The sequence below is a fragment of the Balaenoptera physalus genome, assembly GCF_965194825.1.
Source record: "Balaenoptera physalus genome assembly, chromosome: 1".
Taxonomy (NCBI): Eukaryota; Metazoa; Chordata; class Mammalia; order Artiodactyla; family Balaenopteridae; genus Balaenoptera; species Balaenoptera physalus.
The window spans coordinates 142829743-142845114 of record NC_138882.1 but is presented as its reverse complement, the minus strand read 5'-3'; the positions used below and the strand labels follow the sequence as shown (position 1 = coordinate 142845114).

The 15372-nt window shown below is 33.6% G+C and overlaps 1 protein-coding gene across 8 annotated transcripts in view; it reads right to left on the bottom strand.

Annotated features, from left to right (window-relative positions):
• The window catches only part of DOCK7 (dedicator of cytokinesis 7), a 184685-nt gene that overhangs the window by 2489 nt on the left and 166824 nt on the right, over positions 1 to 15372 (bottom strand). For 6 of the 8 annotated variants that reach the window (XM_082453122.1, XM_082453125.1, XM_082453120.1 and 3 more), the window contains 6 exons: positions 10945 to 11070; positions 9283 to 9372; positions 8933 to 9169; positions 8435 to 8578; positions 7127 to 7233; positions 556 to 723 (listed from right to left, as the gene is read on the bottom strand). In XM_082453122.1, coding sequence (XP_082309248.1) covers positions 556 to 723; positions 7127 to 7233; positions 8435 to 8578; positions 8933 to 9169; positions 9283 to 9372; positions 10945 to 11070 — 872 coding nt within the window. Of the gene's footprint in view, positions 1 to 555; positions 724 to 7126; positions 7234 to 8434; positions 8579 to 8932; positions 9170 to 9282; positions 9373 to 10944; positions 11080 to 15372 lie in introns of all 8 variants that reach the window. The other 2 variants (XM_082453123.1, XM_082453126.1) reach the window with 1 other exon arrangement.

Below are 15372 nucleotides of genomic sequence, written 5' to 3'. Positions count from 1 at the left end.
TAAAATTAGATTAAATTATCTGCTCAAGTAGAATTATGGTCAGTTGTAGAAAATTCCAAGTTACTTCCACTTCTAATTTTATTTGTCACAATTAGAAAGTGAAGAAAAATAGTGAAGTCATCTTGATACTCAGTGGGGTTATCTGTTTTAATCCAAATCTAGAAGAACATACTATATACTATTTACTGTCAGGGATAAGGGAAATGAATACCTGGCTTCAAGTACATTCTAGCAGATTCTCTCAGAAATACCAGAAAGTGTGACAGGACATTAAAAGGAACAGTTCTAGGAGGCCAGACTTGTGTGTGGTGTCCTGGTTAGTATGAGTTCTTAAAACAACTTTATTATTCTCTTCATTACAGAAAGAACTGACTTTTATCTTGTAGGCTGATTCAGGTATAGATGATGAAAGGCTTACATAAGTTGAACTTGTTAGGTTTCAGAAGACAATATTTGAAACCATTTAATAAAAGTTAAATAAATTCACTTTTAAATAGTTCAAGCAGATTTCATTTTTCTGAAGATATCCAAAGTAATAGAAAAAAATAAGCATACCTGTGGCAGGTAACAGGTAATACTGCCTTGTATAACTGAGGGATCTTTCTGTTTATCAGAGGCTGTAGGGCCTCTTTAAGGCGATGATAGTTTCTCTCTAGTTCCCTTTGGTACTCCTTTTGATCTGGCCCAATTAAGCTCTTATTTTTTCTTAAGGCATCCTCACACCTAGGAAAAACAGTGTGTTATCAAAAGAGTTCTGGCATACTTTTAGGGCATGCATATATATATATATATATATATATATATATATATATATACACACACACACACACACACACCATGACGAGGACATTCAGTTTTTCGGTTGTATGTAAAACATCCTCTCTTGCTATTAGGTTTAAAGCAGGGAAAAGATGATCAACAGAGTTTCTTTAAAATCTAACATCCGCTTCCAGTTTTCACAATTGAAAATTATATATACTTTAATATTAAATCTAACACCCTTTTTTTCCCCACATATCACCACTAGACTAAAAGTTCTTTAAGGGATGTAACCGTACTCATTTATGTAGCAACAATGGCATCTCGTACAGTGGTTTGCCTTAACAACTGAATAGATCTGACATCTTTTATTCAACTTATTCAGATATTTAAGAAAAATATCTGGACTCCAATAGATAAATGGAAAAAGCGTGTTTAAAAAGAAGTATACATATCAATACTTGTAGAATGCAGCTAGAGTGATACTTAGAGGAAAACATATAGCCTTAAATGCTTATATTAAGGAAAGAAGACTAAAACTGAAGCGCTAATAAGCAACTTAAAAAGAACAGAATAAACTCAAAGTATAAGGAAGGGAATAAAATTTTAAAGTATGATAGCTCTATATTAAAAAATGCAAAAGTTGGTTGTCAGAAAAATCTAAAAAAATAGACTAAGCTCTGGCAAGAATAAATGAGAAAAGGCCAAGTATCCTCTTCTAAAAATAAAAAATGGGACATAAAGTCAAATACAGCAGAAGTTTATAAAGGCACAGAGGATATTATGTACAATTTAATGCAAATAAATCTGAAATTCTACTTTTCTAGATCAATTACCAAAAATATTAAGCAAAAAAATGAATAAAATTTATTAAGCAAAAATATGAATAATCCTAAAACCATCAAATCAGTCAAATCACAAATCTACCCACAAAGAAAACATAAACATGCAAATTCTACTAAACATTCTAAGGACAGATAATCCCTTTGTAACACAACTATTCCAGAGTATATAAAAAACTATTCCAGGGTATAGGGGGAAAAAAGAACTATTCCTGAGAAGAGTTTCAAACTCATTTTTCAAGGTTGGGATACCAAAACCAAATGGGGGCTATAAGAAAATACTTGTAATTCAATCTCACCCATGAAAACAGTTGTAAAACTGCCAAACAAAATGCTATGAAACTGTTCTAACAACATATTACATCCCTACTCCCCACATACAACCCACTTGATAAAATCTAAAAATTTGTCATGATAAACTTTTAGCATAACTACAAACAGGTAGGAACTTTTTTCACCTAATTAAAAGTATCTACAAAAACATGAAGAAAACATTATACTCAATGCCGAAAAAATTTCTTTTAGATCAGAAACAAGAAAATGATGCCTTCTATCACCATCCCCATTCAACACAGTAATGGAGGTCCTAAACATTACTGTAAGAAAGAGATTCTACAGACAAATTATTAGAATTAACAAGTGAATTTGGCAGTATTCTCATGTAAAGCATATAAAATTCAACTGTATTTCTGTATGCCAGCAAACAGAAAATATAATTTTAAAAGATACCATTAACAAAAGTATAAAAATACTAAATACCAAAGAGTAAGTCAAAAGATACGTAAGGCCTCTACAAAAAAATTAAAAAAAAAACATTCAGAAGATCTAAGTAAACGGAGAAGTATACCGTATTCATAGACTGGAAGAGTCAATTCTCTTCCAATTGATCTATAGATTCAGATTCCGGTTATTATTTGGGGTGGGGTAGAGGGAGAGATACATTGATTCTAAAATTTGAAATTTATATCAAAAGGAAAAGGGCCAAAAGTAGTCCTTGAACAAAATGAGAGGAATTGCTCTATCATATATGAAAGTTTATTATAAAGCTGCAGTAATTAAAACACCATAATATTAGTTCAAGGAGAGATAAGTAAACAGTGAAGAAAACAAAGATCCTAGAAACAGATGCACACAAAATGAGCACTTGATGTGTAATAGTGCAAAGCAGTGGAGAAAGGCTAATCTTTGAAATAAGTGGTGCTGGGTCAACTGCACATCCATATGGGAACAGAAATATGACCCCTATCTTACATCATATTCAGTTATCAGTATAGACAAAAATCAAACATCCCTACCTTGAACCATATACAAAAATAAAATTTAAGCTGATTTTTTTAAAAAGTAAAAAGGCCTTTTTTGCCTTCTTGCCCTTTTGTTTAGGCTACATTGAATTTTAGAGATACCATTATATTGACTTTTTAGAAGTCAACATAGAATGTTACTCTGACCTCAGGTAAAAAATCTCTTAAGACACAAGAAGCAATAGTCATAACAGAAAAGAATGAATCATTTAACTATTATTAAATTTAACAACTTCTGTTGATTAAAAAAAAGGTGCTAAGCCCCAAATTCAGAGAAGGTGTCTATGATATTTACAAATGATAAAGCATTACATATCCAAGAATATGTAAATACTCTTAGAAATCCGTAAGGAAAAGAATCCAATAGGAAATGGCAAAAAAAAACAAAAAACAAAAAACCTTGAACATATAACTTTACATCTTGCACATGACAAGATGTCCAACCTCCCTGGTAATCAGGGAAATGCAAATTTAATCCCTAATCACATAATCATTTCACACCCACCAGATTGGCAAAAAACTGTCAGACAATATCAAATATTGGTGAGGTTACATAGCAATAGGAACTCTCTCAAACATTACTGGTGAGAATGTAAATCTGGCTTCACACTTTGGAAAAAGATGTGACATTATCTGGTTGAAGTAGAACCTATGAACCAACAACACTACTCTTAGGTATATAAGCCCTAGACTATCTCTTGTACATCCAGAGGTAGGTAAAGAAATATTTGAATAGTATTCTTTGTAACTAAAAAACAACAACAAAAAACAAAAACCAGGAGACAGCCAAGATATCCATCAACAGAAGAATGAATAAATCATGGCACATCCATACAATGAAACATACAAAATAAATAAAGCAACATTTATTATAGCAATATCTCACAAACATTAAAAATAGCAAGTCACAGAAGAATATGTACACTCCATTTATATAAAGTTAAAAAAACATGCAAAACTAAATAGTGTATTAAGGGATATATTCATTTATGATAAAACTATGAAAACAATGAGGAAAATGACAACTATGAAATTCATGTAGTGGTTACCTCTGAAGGAAGGGAGGGTGATAATATCAGAAAAGGGCATGTGAGGAGGGATCTCAAAGCAATGATAATGCTCTTTTTCGTAAAAGCTGGGTGGTAGGTACATGACTTTTTTCTCCCTATTCTTTAATAGCAAATGTTATAAATACTATTTTGAATCTACTCAAGATTTAATGAAAACAAGTTTTAAAAGATAAGCCCCAAAGTATAAAGAGTAAATACAAGAAAAAGTGTTTACTGTTTTTAGGAATAAAAGAATGCAAACTGAAGTACCATTTAAACTGATTAACAAGAGACACCCTATTTAAATGGCATTACTTAAAGTAAGGTGTACTGTGACTAGCATTCTTGGCACTGTTAATATTTAGAACCTTTTTGGAATAGACTACATATTAGGGGCCAATAAAAATGTTCATGTACTTTGGCTGTCATCTCATGCTTAATATTTTAATTCAACAAAAAAGATACATTTGTTAACTATACCACACTTAAATTCAACATAAATTCAGACATTTGATGAGATAATATAACTATTAGAATAACAGTTTTAACTTTAATTGAAAAATAAGAATTTAAGATAATAGGTATAACTGAGCTATGGTAAAATATATATGCGTATTGGCATAAAAGTATATACACAAAAAAATTAAAAAGGCAGTATTGGCTATGACTTGTAAGGTTTATGTCATGTAGTTTGTTTTGTTTTTTGCCTTTTTGTAATTTAAAAGGAGAAAACCTTCTCTGTAGTAACCCTTAAGGAGACCTGCAGACTACAGGACTTCATTACCCTATAGTAAATATACACAAAGAGGAGGACATTTGTTTTAGTATCGTAGTCATGGTAAAAATTCCAAAACAATAGCAAGAAAATAAGCATCTATTATTAAATGTCTATGACCTAAAGAAGTATGTATTGTTTCAAGATCATCTGGCTCACAAGCACAGCAGGGATATTTTGGTTCTTATTTGAAACCTCCCAAATAATAAAATTAATGCTAGAAATCAGTCAATTTTATTTTTAATTTTTATTGGAGTATAGTTGATTTACAATGTTGTGTTAGTTTCAGGTGTACAGCAAAGGGAATCAGTTATGCATATACATATATCGACTCTATTTTAGATTCTTTTCCCATATAGGCCATTACAGAGTATTGAGTAGAGTTCTTTGTGCTATACAGTAGGTCCTTATTAGTTATGTTTTATATACAGTAGTATGTATATGTCATTCCCAATAGAAGTCAGTCAATTCTACAAGTACAAAGCAGCTTTCTTTTACTACGGCAGCTCATCTATACCATACGTTAGGAGCTATGTTTCCTATAACCAAACCTATAAGGTTGTCTAGCTCAATAATCAGATTATAAAATCCCAGACTTCCAATGAAGCTATCTGAAGTTTTTAAAAGACATTTACCATGTTCACGCAGGAGAAACTGACAGAAATTCATGACAGCTATTGCAGTGAGAATAAGGAAAATACTGTCTCAAGAGACTTGAACAAGTTAGCATGCCTCATATTTTCCTGACGACAAAACTGATATAAAGTAAAATTATGTCTACCCCAATAAACCCTTTCAATGAATGATTTGATAAGGGAAACCATAGTTCATAATTTGATAAGAGAAACCATAATAGGGAGTCAAAGACTGGATTCTGACTATGGTTCTGATGCTGCTTTGTTAAGTGACAAGTCATTTACTTAATGGTACACAAGGCCCGTACAATCTAATTCCAACCTACTTTCCCAGTGTTTGACTACTTGTTTTCATCGACTGCACAGTTCCAGCTCCACTAAACTATTCATTTTTCTCAGAACAGATTCTGAACTTTGCTCATGCTGGTTTTTTTGTTTGTTTTTAGTATACCCTTCCCCCTCTTTTCTGCCTGAAAAACTAATATTCATCCTTCGAGGTTCATATATAATGTTAATTCCTGTGTGAAATCTTCCTTGACATCATCAAATAAAATTATCATTCCCTCTTTTGTGCTCATAGTGTTAGTAAAGCAGGAATCAGTATCAAGTTGATGACTATTTTCCCCTACTGTTTCAAAATTTAGTATTTACTGAATACCTATTTATTACATGCCAAGTATTATTTGTGAAGAAAAGAGTTAACAGCAGGCCTGAGCCTGCTATCCTTAGGTCCTATTTGCAAGGCTGGCCCTTGGTTACTGTCTGGGAATTTGGATTTGGGAAGGGTTCCTATCATACCCAGAAGATAAGAGTGGCTCACTGTGCCTGAACTATTTATACAAACACTACAGTTTCTGCTAAATACCTGCTTTCCTTTTGGGAGTCTGGAATTTTGGTACCTGTCAGGGAAAAGGTGCCGACATGACCAGCCTCCAATAAAAATCCTGGTTGGCACTTGAGTCTCTACTGACCTTCCCTGGTAAACAACATTTCACACATGCTGCCACAACTCTTTGCTGAAACGATTAGCACCTCCTATGTGGCTGCACTGGGAGAGGACCCTTTGAAGCCTATACCTGGTTTCCTCTAGACTTCACCCCCTGTGCCTTTTCCCTTTGCTGATTTTACTTTGCACTCTTTTACTGTAACAAATCATAACGAGGTCTACAACTATATGCTGAGTCCTGTGAGTCCTCCTAGCAAATCATCAAAACTGGGGGTGTTCTTGGGGACCCTGACACCCATGTATTATTTCACCTAATTTGCACAACCTCCCTGTGTGAAGTAAATATTATTATCCTTACTTCATACATTAGAAAACTGAGGATCATAATGATTAAGTGACCTGGAAAAGAGACATAAAATGATAAGGATAAGATCTGAATGTAAATTTTTTGCTTCCAAGTTTGCTGCTTGTATATTTTCTGAGGGAAGGGAAACAGAAACTCTCACATTGAATGTTCACAATAAATAACGGCTTTCAAGTTAACAAGTTAAATGTTAAACTAATAATAGTTTCAAGTTAAAAAAATTTCCTGAGTCTAGGCTTTTCTAATCTTTAAAATTTAAAACATGGCATTATATACAGTATTGGGGGGCGGGGATATATATACACATAAGGAATAGTAACTTATACACAGACAACCTCTCATTGTGAACCATTTCCCTATAGTTTCTCTTTTCAATAGTCCCTGAAGACTCTCACATCAAACTGTGTATTGGACAGTCTCAATTTGAATATCTTTACGTAGGAAACCTTGAATACCTTTTAGTAAAATCTTTGAAGCAGAGTCGCAATTTATTATGATGTCTGAAGAGCTTTGGGTCACTGGGTATTTCAGACAGGAAAACCTGGGCAACTTCCAAAGGCCCCTGTAAAGTAAGAAAACAAAAAGTGTGTTTTTGTTTTTTATATATTCACAGAGATAGAATTTGCCAAAACCATTTTTCTTAGCACCGAACCAGCTGCATTTAAGCTTGATACATATATGTCTATGCCTGTATTAAAACTTTTCAGAGATGGATTCTGGCAATACATTTTTAGTTTTTCCTAATGTCGAAGCTATATTCTTGCCCACAGCAATTAACTTATTAGTTCATTTTTCAAAGAGAAAGAGTAGGAGCTAAAGGACTGACTCCTGTATTCATTAATGTATTCTGCCTTATATTTTTTATATTCTTTAATTTATCCTAGATGTAAAAGTTGTCAGGCTACTGACAATCAGTTGTGAGTTCACTGATTATTAGACACTTGATTTTACTAAAACAGCTTCCCTCAGCATTCCAAATGTGTTCTTAATACTACGAATTAAAGGTGATCTTTTGTAAGTTATGTCATTTGGAAGTAAAACCTCCAAATCACGTATACTTTTAGGTGGTAAAGGTCTTAAAATCTTTACTTCAGTTTTGGTAGGGCATTTTTTGGCTTCATTTCTTTAACCCAAAAAAAGGTAAGATATATTACATGAAATCTTACTTGAAGCTTTTTTGGATTTTCCCTTACCTTGGACTATTCACTAATCATCAGCAAAAGAAGCTGAATGAACCCATTACAAGGAGATAATGGGGATGGCTTCTAATCTGCATATGACAAAACAACAATATCTTGTGTACGTACATCATTAAAATTTTCAAAATGATTTCACATTACTTATTTACTATTCTCAGCTCACTGTGAAGGAGACCTGGAGCAGATAACATCAGGGAGTATCTAAGAGAGTAGATACACACACATGCGTGTAACATGTAGCTCTGAAAATGAGCCCTTCTTTTTAGATCACATTCTTTCAGTACAAGCTTTTAAAGGAAAGGCCATTTTGGTGAAATCTATCCCTTCTTAATAGAATGTTTCAAAACAGACAGAAAAACAGGCAGTATAGAAGTCAAGTGTGAAAATTTTTCAATAATTGAGATTATACTAAAAATTTTGTTTTTCAGTTTAACTTTTGCAACTACTTCTAACATATTTTCACTTGCTTTGACACTTACTTGTGATCTCTGTAAAATATAATAATGAAATCATTCAAAATTCCATTTATAACTTAAATCGCACAGTATTAGCAAATGCTCCAACCTGATTCACTGTTGTGCCTACAGATCCCTGTAGTACCATCTGAAGCATTTTGGGGTCTGCTGGATCCTGATGTGTTGCAAATGCCAACTCCTGCGTTTTTTTCTGCATGTCTTCAATAGCAACTTCAATTGGTGTTAAGATGATCTGGGTCAAATAACATCTATTAGGTCAGTGTATTGATTGAAAAATATTTAGTGAGCTTTACATACAATCAATTAAAATAAGAAAAAAGTGGTGACCAATTGTAAACTATTATCTAATAATAAAATTCCAAAATTTGGATCACTAAATGAAAGGAAAAAAAATCAACCTTTTAAAGCATAAGCTAAGGGTGAATTAGGGACTTAGAAAAGACGCTGAAAATTAATGACTTAAAAATGGGTAAAGTTCTAGTATGTTACCACGTGAGGAATGATACACAATGCTATATCCACATTGTTTTCACATGGCTCCAATGTATTTGCTCCACTAATTCTATTTCCCTATTTGGAGACTTACCTCCTCTTTGTGAGTGACATTGACCCTTGTCTTAATATAAGGAAAGGCATGAGAAGTAGTCAGAATGGTCTTCCGTTTGAATTGTTCATGAAGTTCCCCATGGGCACGACCATCTAAAGTGAAGGGTGTACAGTACATGAAACGACGAAGATTATAATTTTTGTCAAAATATGTGATTCTGTCCTTCATCTCATATGTGTCAAAGTATGGCTCCACGTAGGTAATCTGAATATATGCCTGGGAAAGGAAAAAGTCCTTCATTTTCATTGTGAAATCATCATTCAGTCTTTCCCCCAAAAAATCAGTCTCAAAGATATACCTATGTGTCATTACAGTCTAATCAACCATACCTTGTTAGGATCTAATTTACACTTGTCTACAGGATTAGAATCCTTGATTACTTCAACCACATCCTCTCCAAATCTTTCTCCATAAAATCCCTAAAATAAGAAAAAGAAATCTTTCACATGAAGTTAACAGTAGTAGAAAACAGAGGAGGTCTCTGAGGGAGACTCCTGAGCAAAAGCAGGCCATTTAGTAAGTTCTTGTACAACCATGTCAATAATTACAAAATAATAATTATTTGCATTCACAAAAGTTAAATTTAGCCTATCAAATTAGCATGGCCTTAGTCCATACTTATTTGATATTATTCCCATTTACTCATTTTAAATAACACAAAATACAAAAAAAAAAAAATTTTTCACCACTGAAAATACAGGATTCCACAAGAGGTCCTCAAAAAAAACCAAAAAGGGAATAGAAAGCAGAGACAAAAGAAACTCATTATACTTGAAGTATAGGATATTAACTTTTATTGAGTTTGATGTAGCCTAATTTCTTGCAGTCAATGAGCAACCATTCACTTTTCTGAATGATTAATGTAATGTTCGAGAATTTTCAAATAAAAGCATTGACTTGTTGAAGTTTTATAAAAGTTCAGATTTTGAAAAGGTAACCCTGGGTCAAGAATGTACTGACTTTTCCATATGACACTGAATAGCAGCATGGGCAAAGGATGGAGCTATTCAAAAGGAAAAATTAAATCTCAGTCCTCAAAGGAGAACAGCCACTCCTCCCTCTAAGATAATTTTTATGACTAAGTTTGGGAAATACTGTCTCAACATTTCCCAAGACTTACTTAATAGGCTCTTGAAAAACAAGAAGTCCAGCTTAAACCAATTTATGGAAGTTGAGCCCTGTGAAATCATCAATAAGAATACAACATTGAGAAATTAACATCAGCTGAGAATAAAAACTAGCCTAGAGCACTACTTCTCAAACTCTTATGTCTATACAAATCATCCGGGGATCTTGTTAAAATGCAGATTTTGATTCAGACGGTCTGGGGTTAAGGTCTGAGATTCTGCATTTCAAACAATCTCCCAGGTGATGTCAATAAAGATTCTGCCCATGGACCACACTTGGAGAACCAAGAAGAGAGAAAAGTTGGAAAGGATAACTATAGCAGAAAAGATTGGTTAGTTTCATAAACATTAAAATTATTTATTGTAAAAATTAAGTAGCTGCATAAAGGTTAAGGGATTCTAAGCAGTGTTTTTAAAGTAAAATTTCAATCTTTTAAGTTCTAAAGATTATCTCACTGGGAATCAGTTATGCCAAAAAGATAATGCACTTGGGTCAGAAATACCTTGGGGTTCTAATTCTAGTTCCATGCTTATTAATACCTTATACCTTTTTCAAAATGTGGATAATACTATACATTTCTCCACAAATCACAGTAATTCTGAAAGATATAGGATTTCTAAAATATGTGTGAAAATAGACCCTCAAAAAAAAATCAAGTTAATAATATTATTTTACTGTTGCCATAAAGGATTTGAAAAATTCAAAAGACTATTACTGTACCTATCAAAAATCCTTATACTCTAAAGGAGTAGTTTATTTGGCAGGATCTGGCTTATTAAATGATTAGATCTGGATCTGAAAGTCTATTCACCACAGAAAATACAAATTAAAGATGACATTTTGTGAACCACCACAGCATTCACCTCCAATCTGTGAGATATCTCGGCAAGTTTGGTTATTGCAGGCTCCTTGTAAACAAATTCCTGTTCATCCAAATCCCCGAACTTGGTTCCATAAAAACCAACACGAAAATAGGTGCCAAACATCCGCTTACCATCCTAGGTGTAGGAAAATAAAGAAACTTTAATACAAAGTCTTTTTGTTTTACACATTTTGTTTAGATTGCTATAGTATAAAATTCTCAAAACATTGCAAAAGTTTTAATTCAAAACTACAGTATTTTATTATTTCTCAAATGAAAATAAAAGCAAAGTAATCTTTCTTTTTTTCATTATTTCTAACAAATAACATTGTGCAATTAGGGCTTTTACCGAATCATATATGGCATGTTTTTCAGGGACTGTACCAAGTGATGTCCTCACATAGGTCTATGTTTTTTTTTTATGTCCATACAATTGAGATAAATTAACTCATTTTCCTTATTGCAAGAAAAGTTGCTTGGTATAAAACAAACTGTTTTAATTATCCTGAAATTAGAGCATACTAAAGTTAAATTTAAAAACAACACTAATATTTTTAGTTACCATTAGCCTTTATATTATCCCTTTACATATATTAAATGAGATCATAAAAGTTAGGAGCCAAGTATAGCACCTGGCACAGAGCAGACGGTCAGTAAATGTCAAGACCATCCAGAAGCACTGAAGCAAAATATTTACAATTAGTATCCCTCTGGTGATAAAAATATTGATATGTGGAAGAGTAACTAAAAATGGAATTGAAAGAAAAAAATGTATAAATGAAAGATAAAAAGAAAAAAAATTTGAGAAGAGTTGGTTTTCTAAAGTTCCCAAACCACCCACTGCATACATTAACCACACATTCATCCCAAGTACAATGTACACTAAGGTCACCTCAACTCTTACACAGCACATTTGAAAACAAATTCCCTCAATAAAGATAAAATACTTGGAAGCTTTCTATGCAATTCTTACAATTTAGATACAAAGATGTTTCAGAAGGATTTTGGGGTAGCGCCCATATACACAGCCACACGAGTGTTTATATATCTCTGAATTCTCTTTAAGCCTAGTAAGTTTGATACTTATTTTTCCTATATTGACTTCTTACTGCAAAGGCAAAAGGGTATGTAAAATAAGTTACAATTGAAACAGATAATAAAGCAAAATGGGAAATTCTAATCCTCAATTTACCAGCCTTATAATAATAATTTAAAAAATACAGTGACTAAAAATATCCCCACATTTTTGTCCAGAAGAAATACAGTTTTAAAGAAAAATGTCTTTGAGCTAAAGAAACTTGAGGTTGCTAATAAAAAAAATTTTTTTCAGTCTGTTAAATTTTTCAAAATTTAACAGACATAAAAATTAACTGATTTCTATAGCAAATGAAATCTCTCTAGAGATTCAATGTATTCAGTGAATTTGACTGAAATGTATTCAAAATTTTGATTAAAACCATCAATAAGCCAATGGAACAATATAATAATAGCAAATTCTGATATAATCAAGAAATGATGACCCCACTACCTGGAAAATAAAAAAGGCATTTGAGAAAATTAACAATTTGTGATTGTTTTTTTCCAAAAATGCCATAAGTGTACATATTTATTTATTTTTTAAAACCACAAATATTAAAATATTGTTATTCTGGCTGTATTCCTCTCAGAGTGTTCCAATTTAAAACCCTATTCTAAATCTTCAATATTATGATCTTTTAAATATTTGAAGACTGCTATCAGAACTTGTTTCCCTTAAACTTTCCAGTTCTCAATCATCTTCATACGATAGGAATTACTATGCTGTTTTCATTTTATTAGGTTTTCAATGCCACCTTTTAAAGTGTGGTATCCCAGAAATAAACACAATATTGCTGATGTGATCTGATCAGTGTAGAGATCAGTGGGCTCACTGCCTCCCTGGATGTTGACTTAAATTTTATTAATGCAGCTTAAAACGGAACTAGTTACTGAGCAGCCATTTTAAACTCTTTTTATTTACTTTCTCATACTGACATTCAGTTCAAGGAAAAAAAATTATTGAGTGCTTATAATGTGTTAGCTACTGTTCATCCTCAGGAATAGGAAAATAAAAATAAATAAGACTTAGCTCCCCAAGAGGGTAAAAAATGTATTCAAATAATTACAATACAAAGGGTTATATGCTATAATAAAAAGTGTATTGAGAAAGGAAAGATAAATCCTGTTGGAGCCAGGCCACAAAAGAGGTGACACACAGGCAGGATTCTACAACTTAAAAGAATGGCTAAGTGGATGTGGGAGGGAAGGAAGGGACATTCCAGAGGCGGGGCGGTGGTGGGGGGGGGTGGCGGGAAATGGAGGGATGGGAAGGAAAAAAAGATAAAAAGTCATTAAACAGAATGTATATGAGGGAAACCATTCATCCATTCACATATTTATTGAACACCTACTATGTGTCAGCAAACTGTTCTAGACATTGGTGATAAATCAGTGAACAAAACAGAGTGGTCAGGGCAGGTGTCACAAAAAGGTGACATCTGAGCAAAGATGTGAAGGAGGTGTGAGAGTTATTCATGTGGATCTTCTGGGGGAAGTGCATTCCAGGCAGAGGAAAGAGCCAGTGCAAAGGTCCTAGGACAGAAGCCTACCTCATGTGTTTGAAGAATAGGAAGGTGGCCAGAGTGGCTGAAGCAGAGTGTGCAAGAGGGAGAAGATCAGCGGAGATAAGATCAGAGAGGAGTTACTGGAATTGAAAATGAATGTGTGTGTAGTGGCGTGGGGGAGGGAACAGCGATTAAATTTACTTTCAACTTACAAAGAGTTCTCTAGTGTAAAACCATTGACTCTATCATGTTCATGAACGACTAATCATATAGCTGTACCTTCAAGAAAAACATCACTTCATCTTATTTCCTCTTCAGAGTTTTGGACCACAGGATGATACCCATTTTTCCTTTGAATTAAAAAAAAGTACACTTTCCTACAATCTAGCCTATATTTTTCTAGCATTACCTTCCTTTAATGTCATGAATTCTTTCTGAACTTCACATCATTCCCACACTCCAATTCATTCTTCCTTAGCAGTTCTACTTACTGGGTCCACCACCTTGTATTTGATGAAACTATGTCCCAGACAAGGAAATCCATCTACTCATCTATCCATGTCTCTAGTGGGTGAAATTGCTTATGACAAATTATCTTAAGTCTTTTCTAGTTTTGTTATCTTTATTTAGCAGGAAACATTCAGTTGGGCTAGCTGTATATTTCCACAATGACATCACTTCTAAAACTTCTTTCATCTTCACCCATAGCTCTCCATTATGCTTCTGACTCCATGTTGGATCTTTTACTTTAATCTTTGCTTTTTGTTGCTTTTGTTATTATAATCATACATAATGGCCTGCCTCAAGGAACCCTGACCCTGTGCATGAATGTTAAACTAAAGTGCCTCTGTTCAGCTCACAGAGAGACAATCTGACCCTGCCCACCTGTGAACAGCTGCAGAAAAGTAGAAATTAACACATGCCCTCCCTGATGCTGGCCAAGCCAGGAGATATTTTGCAAAACTAATGGCCTTTTCACTTTACTTCATAACCTCCTCCCCCTCTCTGTTCTATAAAAGAAACTGGCATCCAGACCCTGATAAGACGGTTTTTGGGGACACAGGTCCACCATCTTCTCCGTCTGCCGGCTTTCCAAATAAAGTCGCTATTCCTTGCCTCAACACCTCGTCTCCCGATTTACTGGCCTGTTGTGTGGCGAGCAGAGTGAGCTTGGACTTGGTAACACCTCCTTCAAGTTAACTGATTGCCAGATAGGCACACCAGTATTTCACACAGTGGTAATCTCCTTCTCTTCTATTAGATTTATTCCTCTTAAAGAACATATACTTTTATCAGTTTATTTAATCACAGATCTCGACCTGGGAACATAACACCTCTTAGATTTCACAGCTAAATTGTGTTAAGATTTCAAGTAACAGTAATGATAATAATGATGACGATGATATAATAACAACAATAAAAATAATAATCTCCAACATTTTTAAAGTACTTACTATGTGCTAGACACTGGTTATCCACTTTACATGAGTTATGTCAATTCTTATCACGACTACGAGATACCATTATTTTTACCCTCTTTTTATAGATGAGGAAAAGTAACTTGCCCAAGGTCGTACTGCTAGTCAGCGGCAGAGCTGAGAGTTAAATCCCAATATATCTGACACCTGAGTCCAAGCTCTTAATTAAGCTATTTAATCCCCATATTCTATATATTGGTATACAAACACTAGAACATAAGTATGATCTCTGAACCATCTTTCGCTTCTCTGATGCTTTCCTTGAGAACTTTTGAGAACTTCCTTGAGTAACTGTTTGAGGATTACTGGGTATCTCCCTCCCTATGTTTTGTCTTCCTCTATATTACAACGCTGTCCTCTACTGTAATT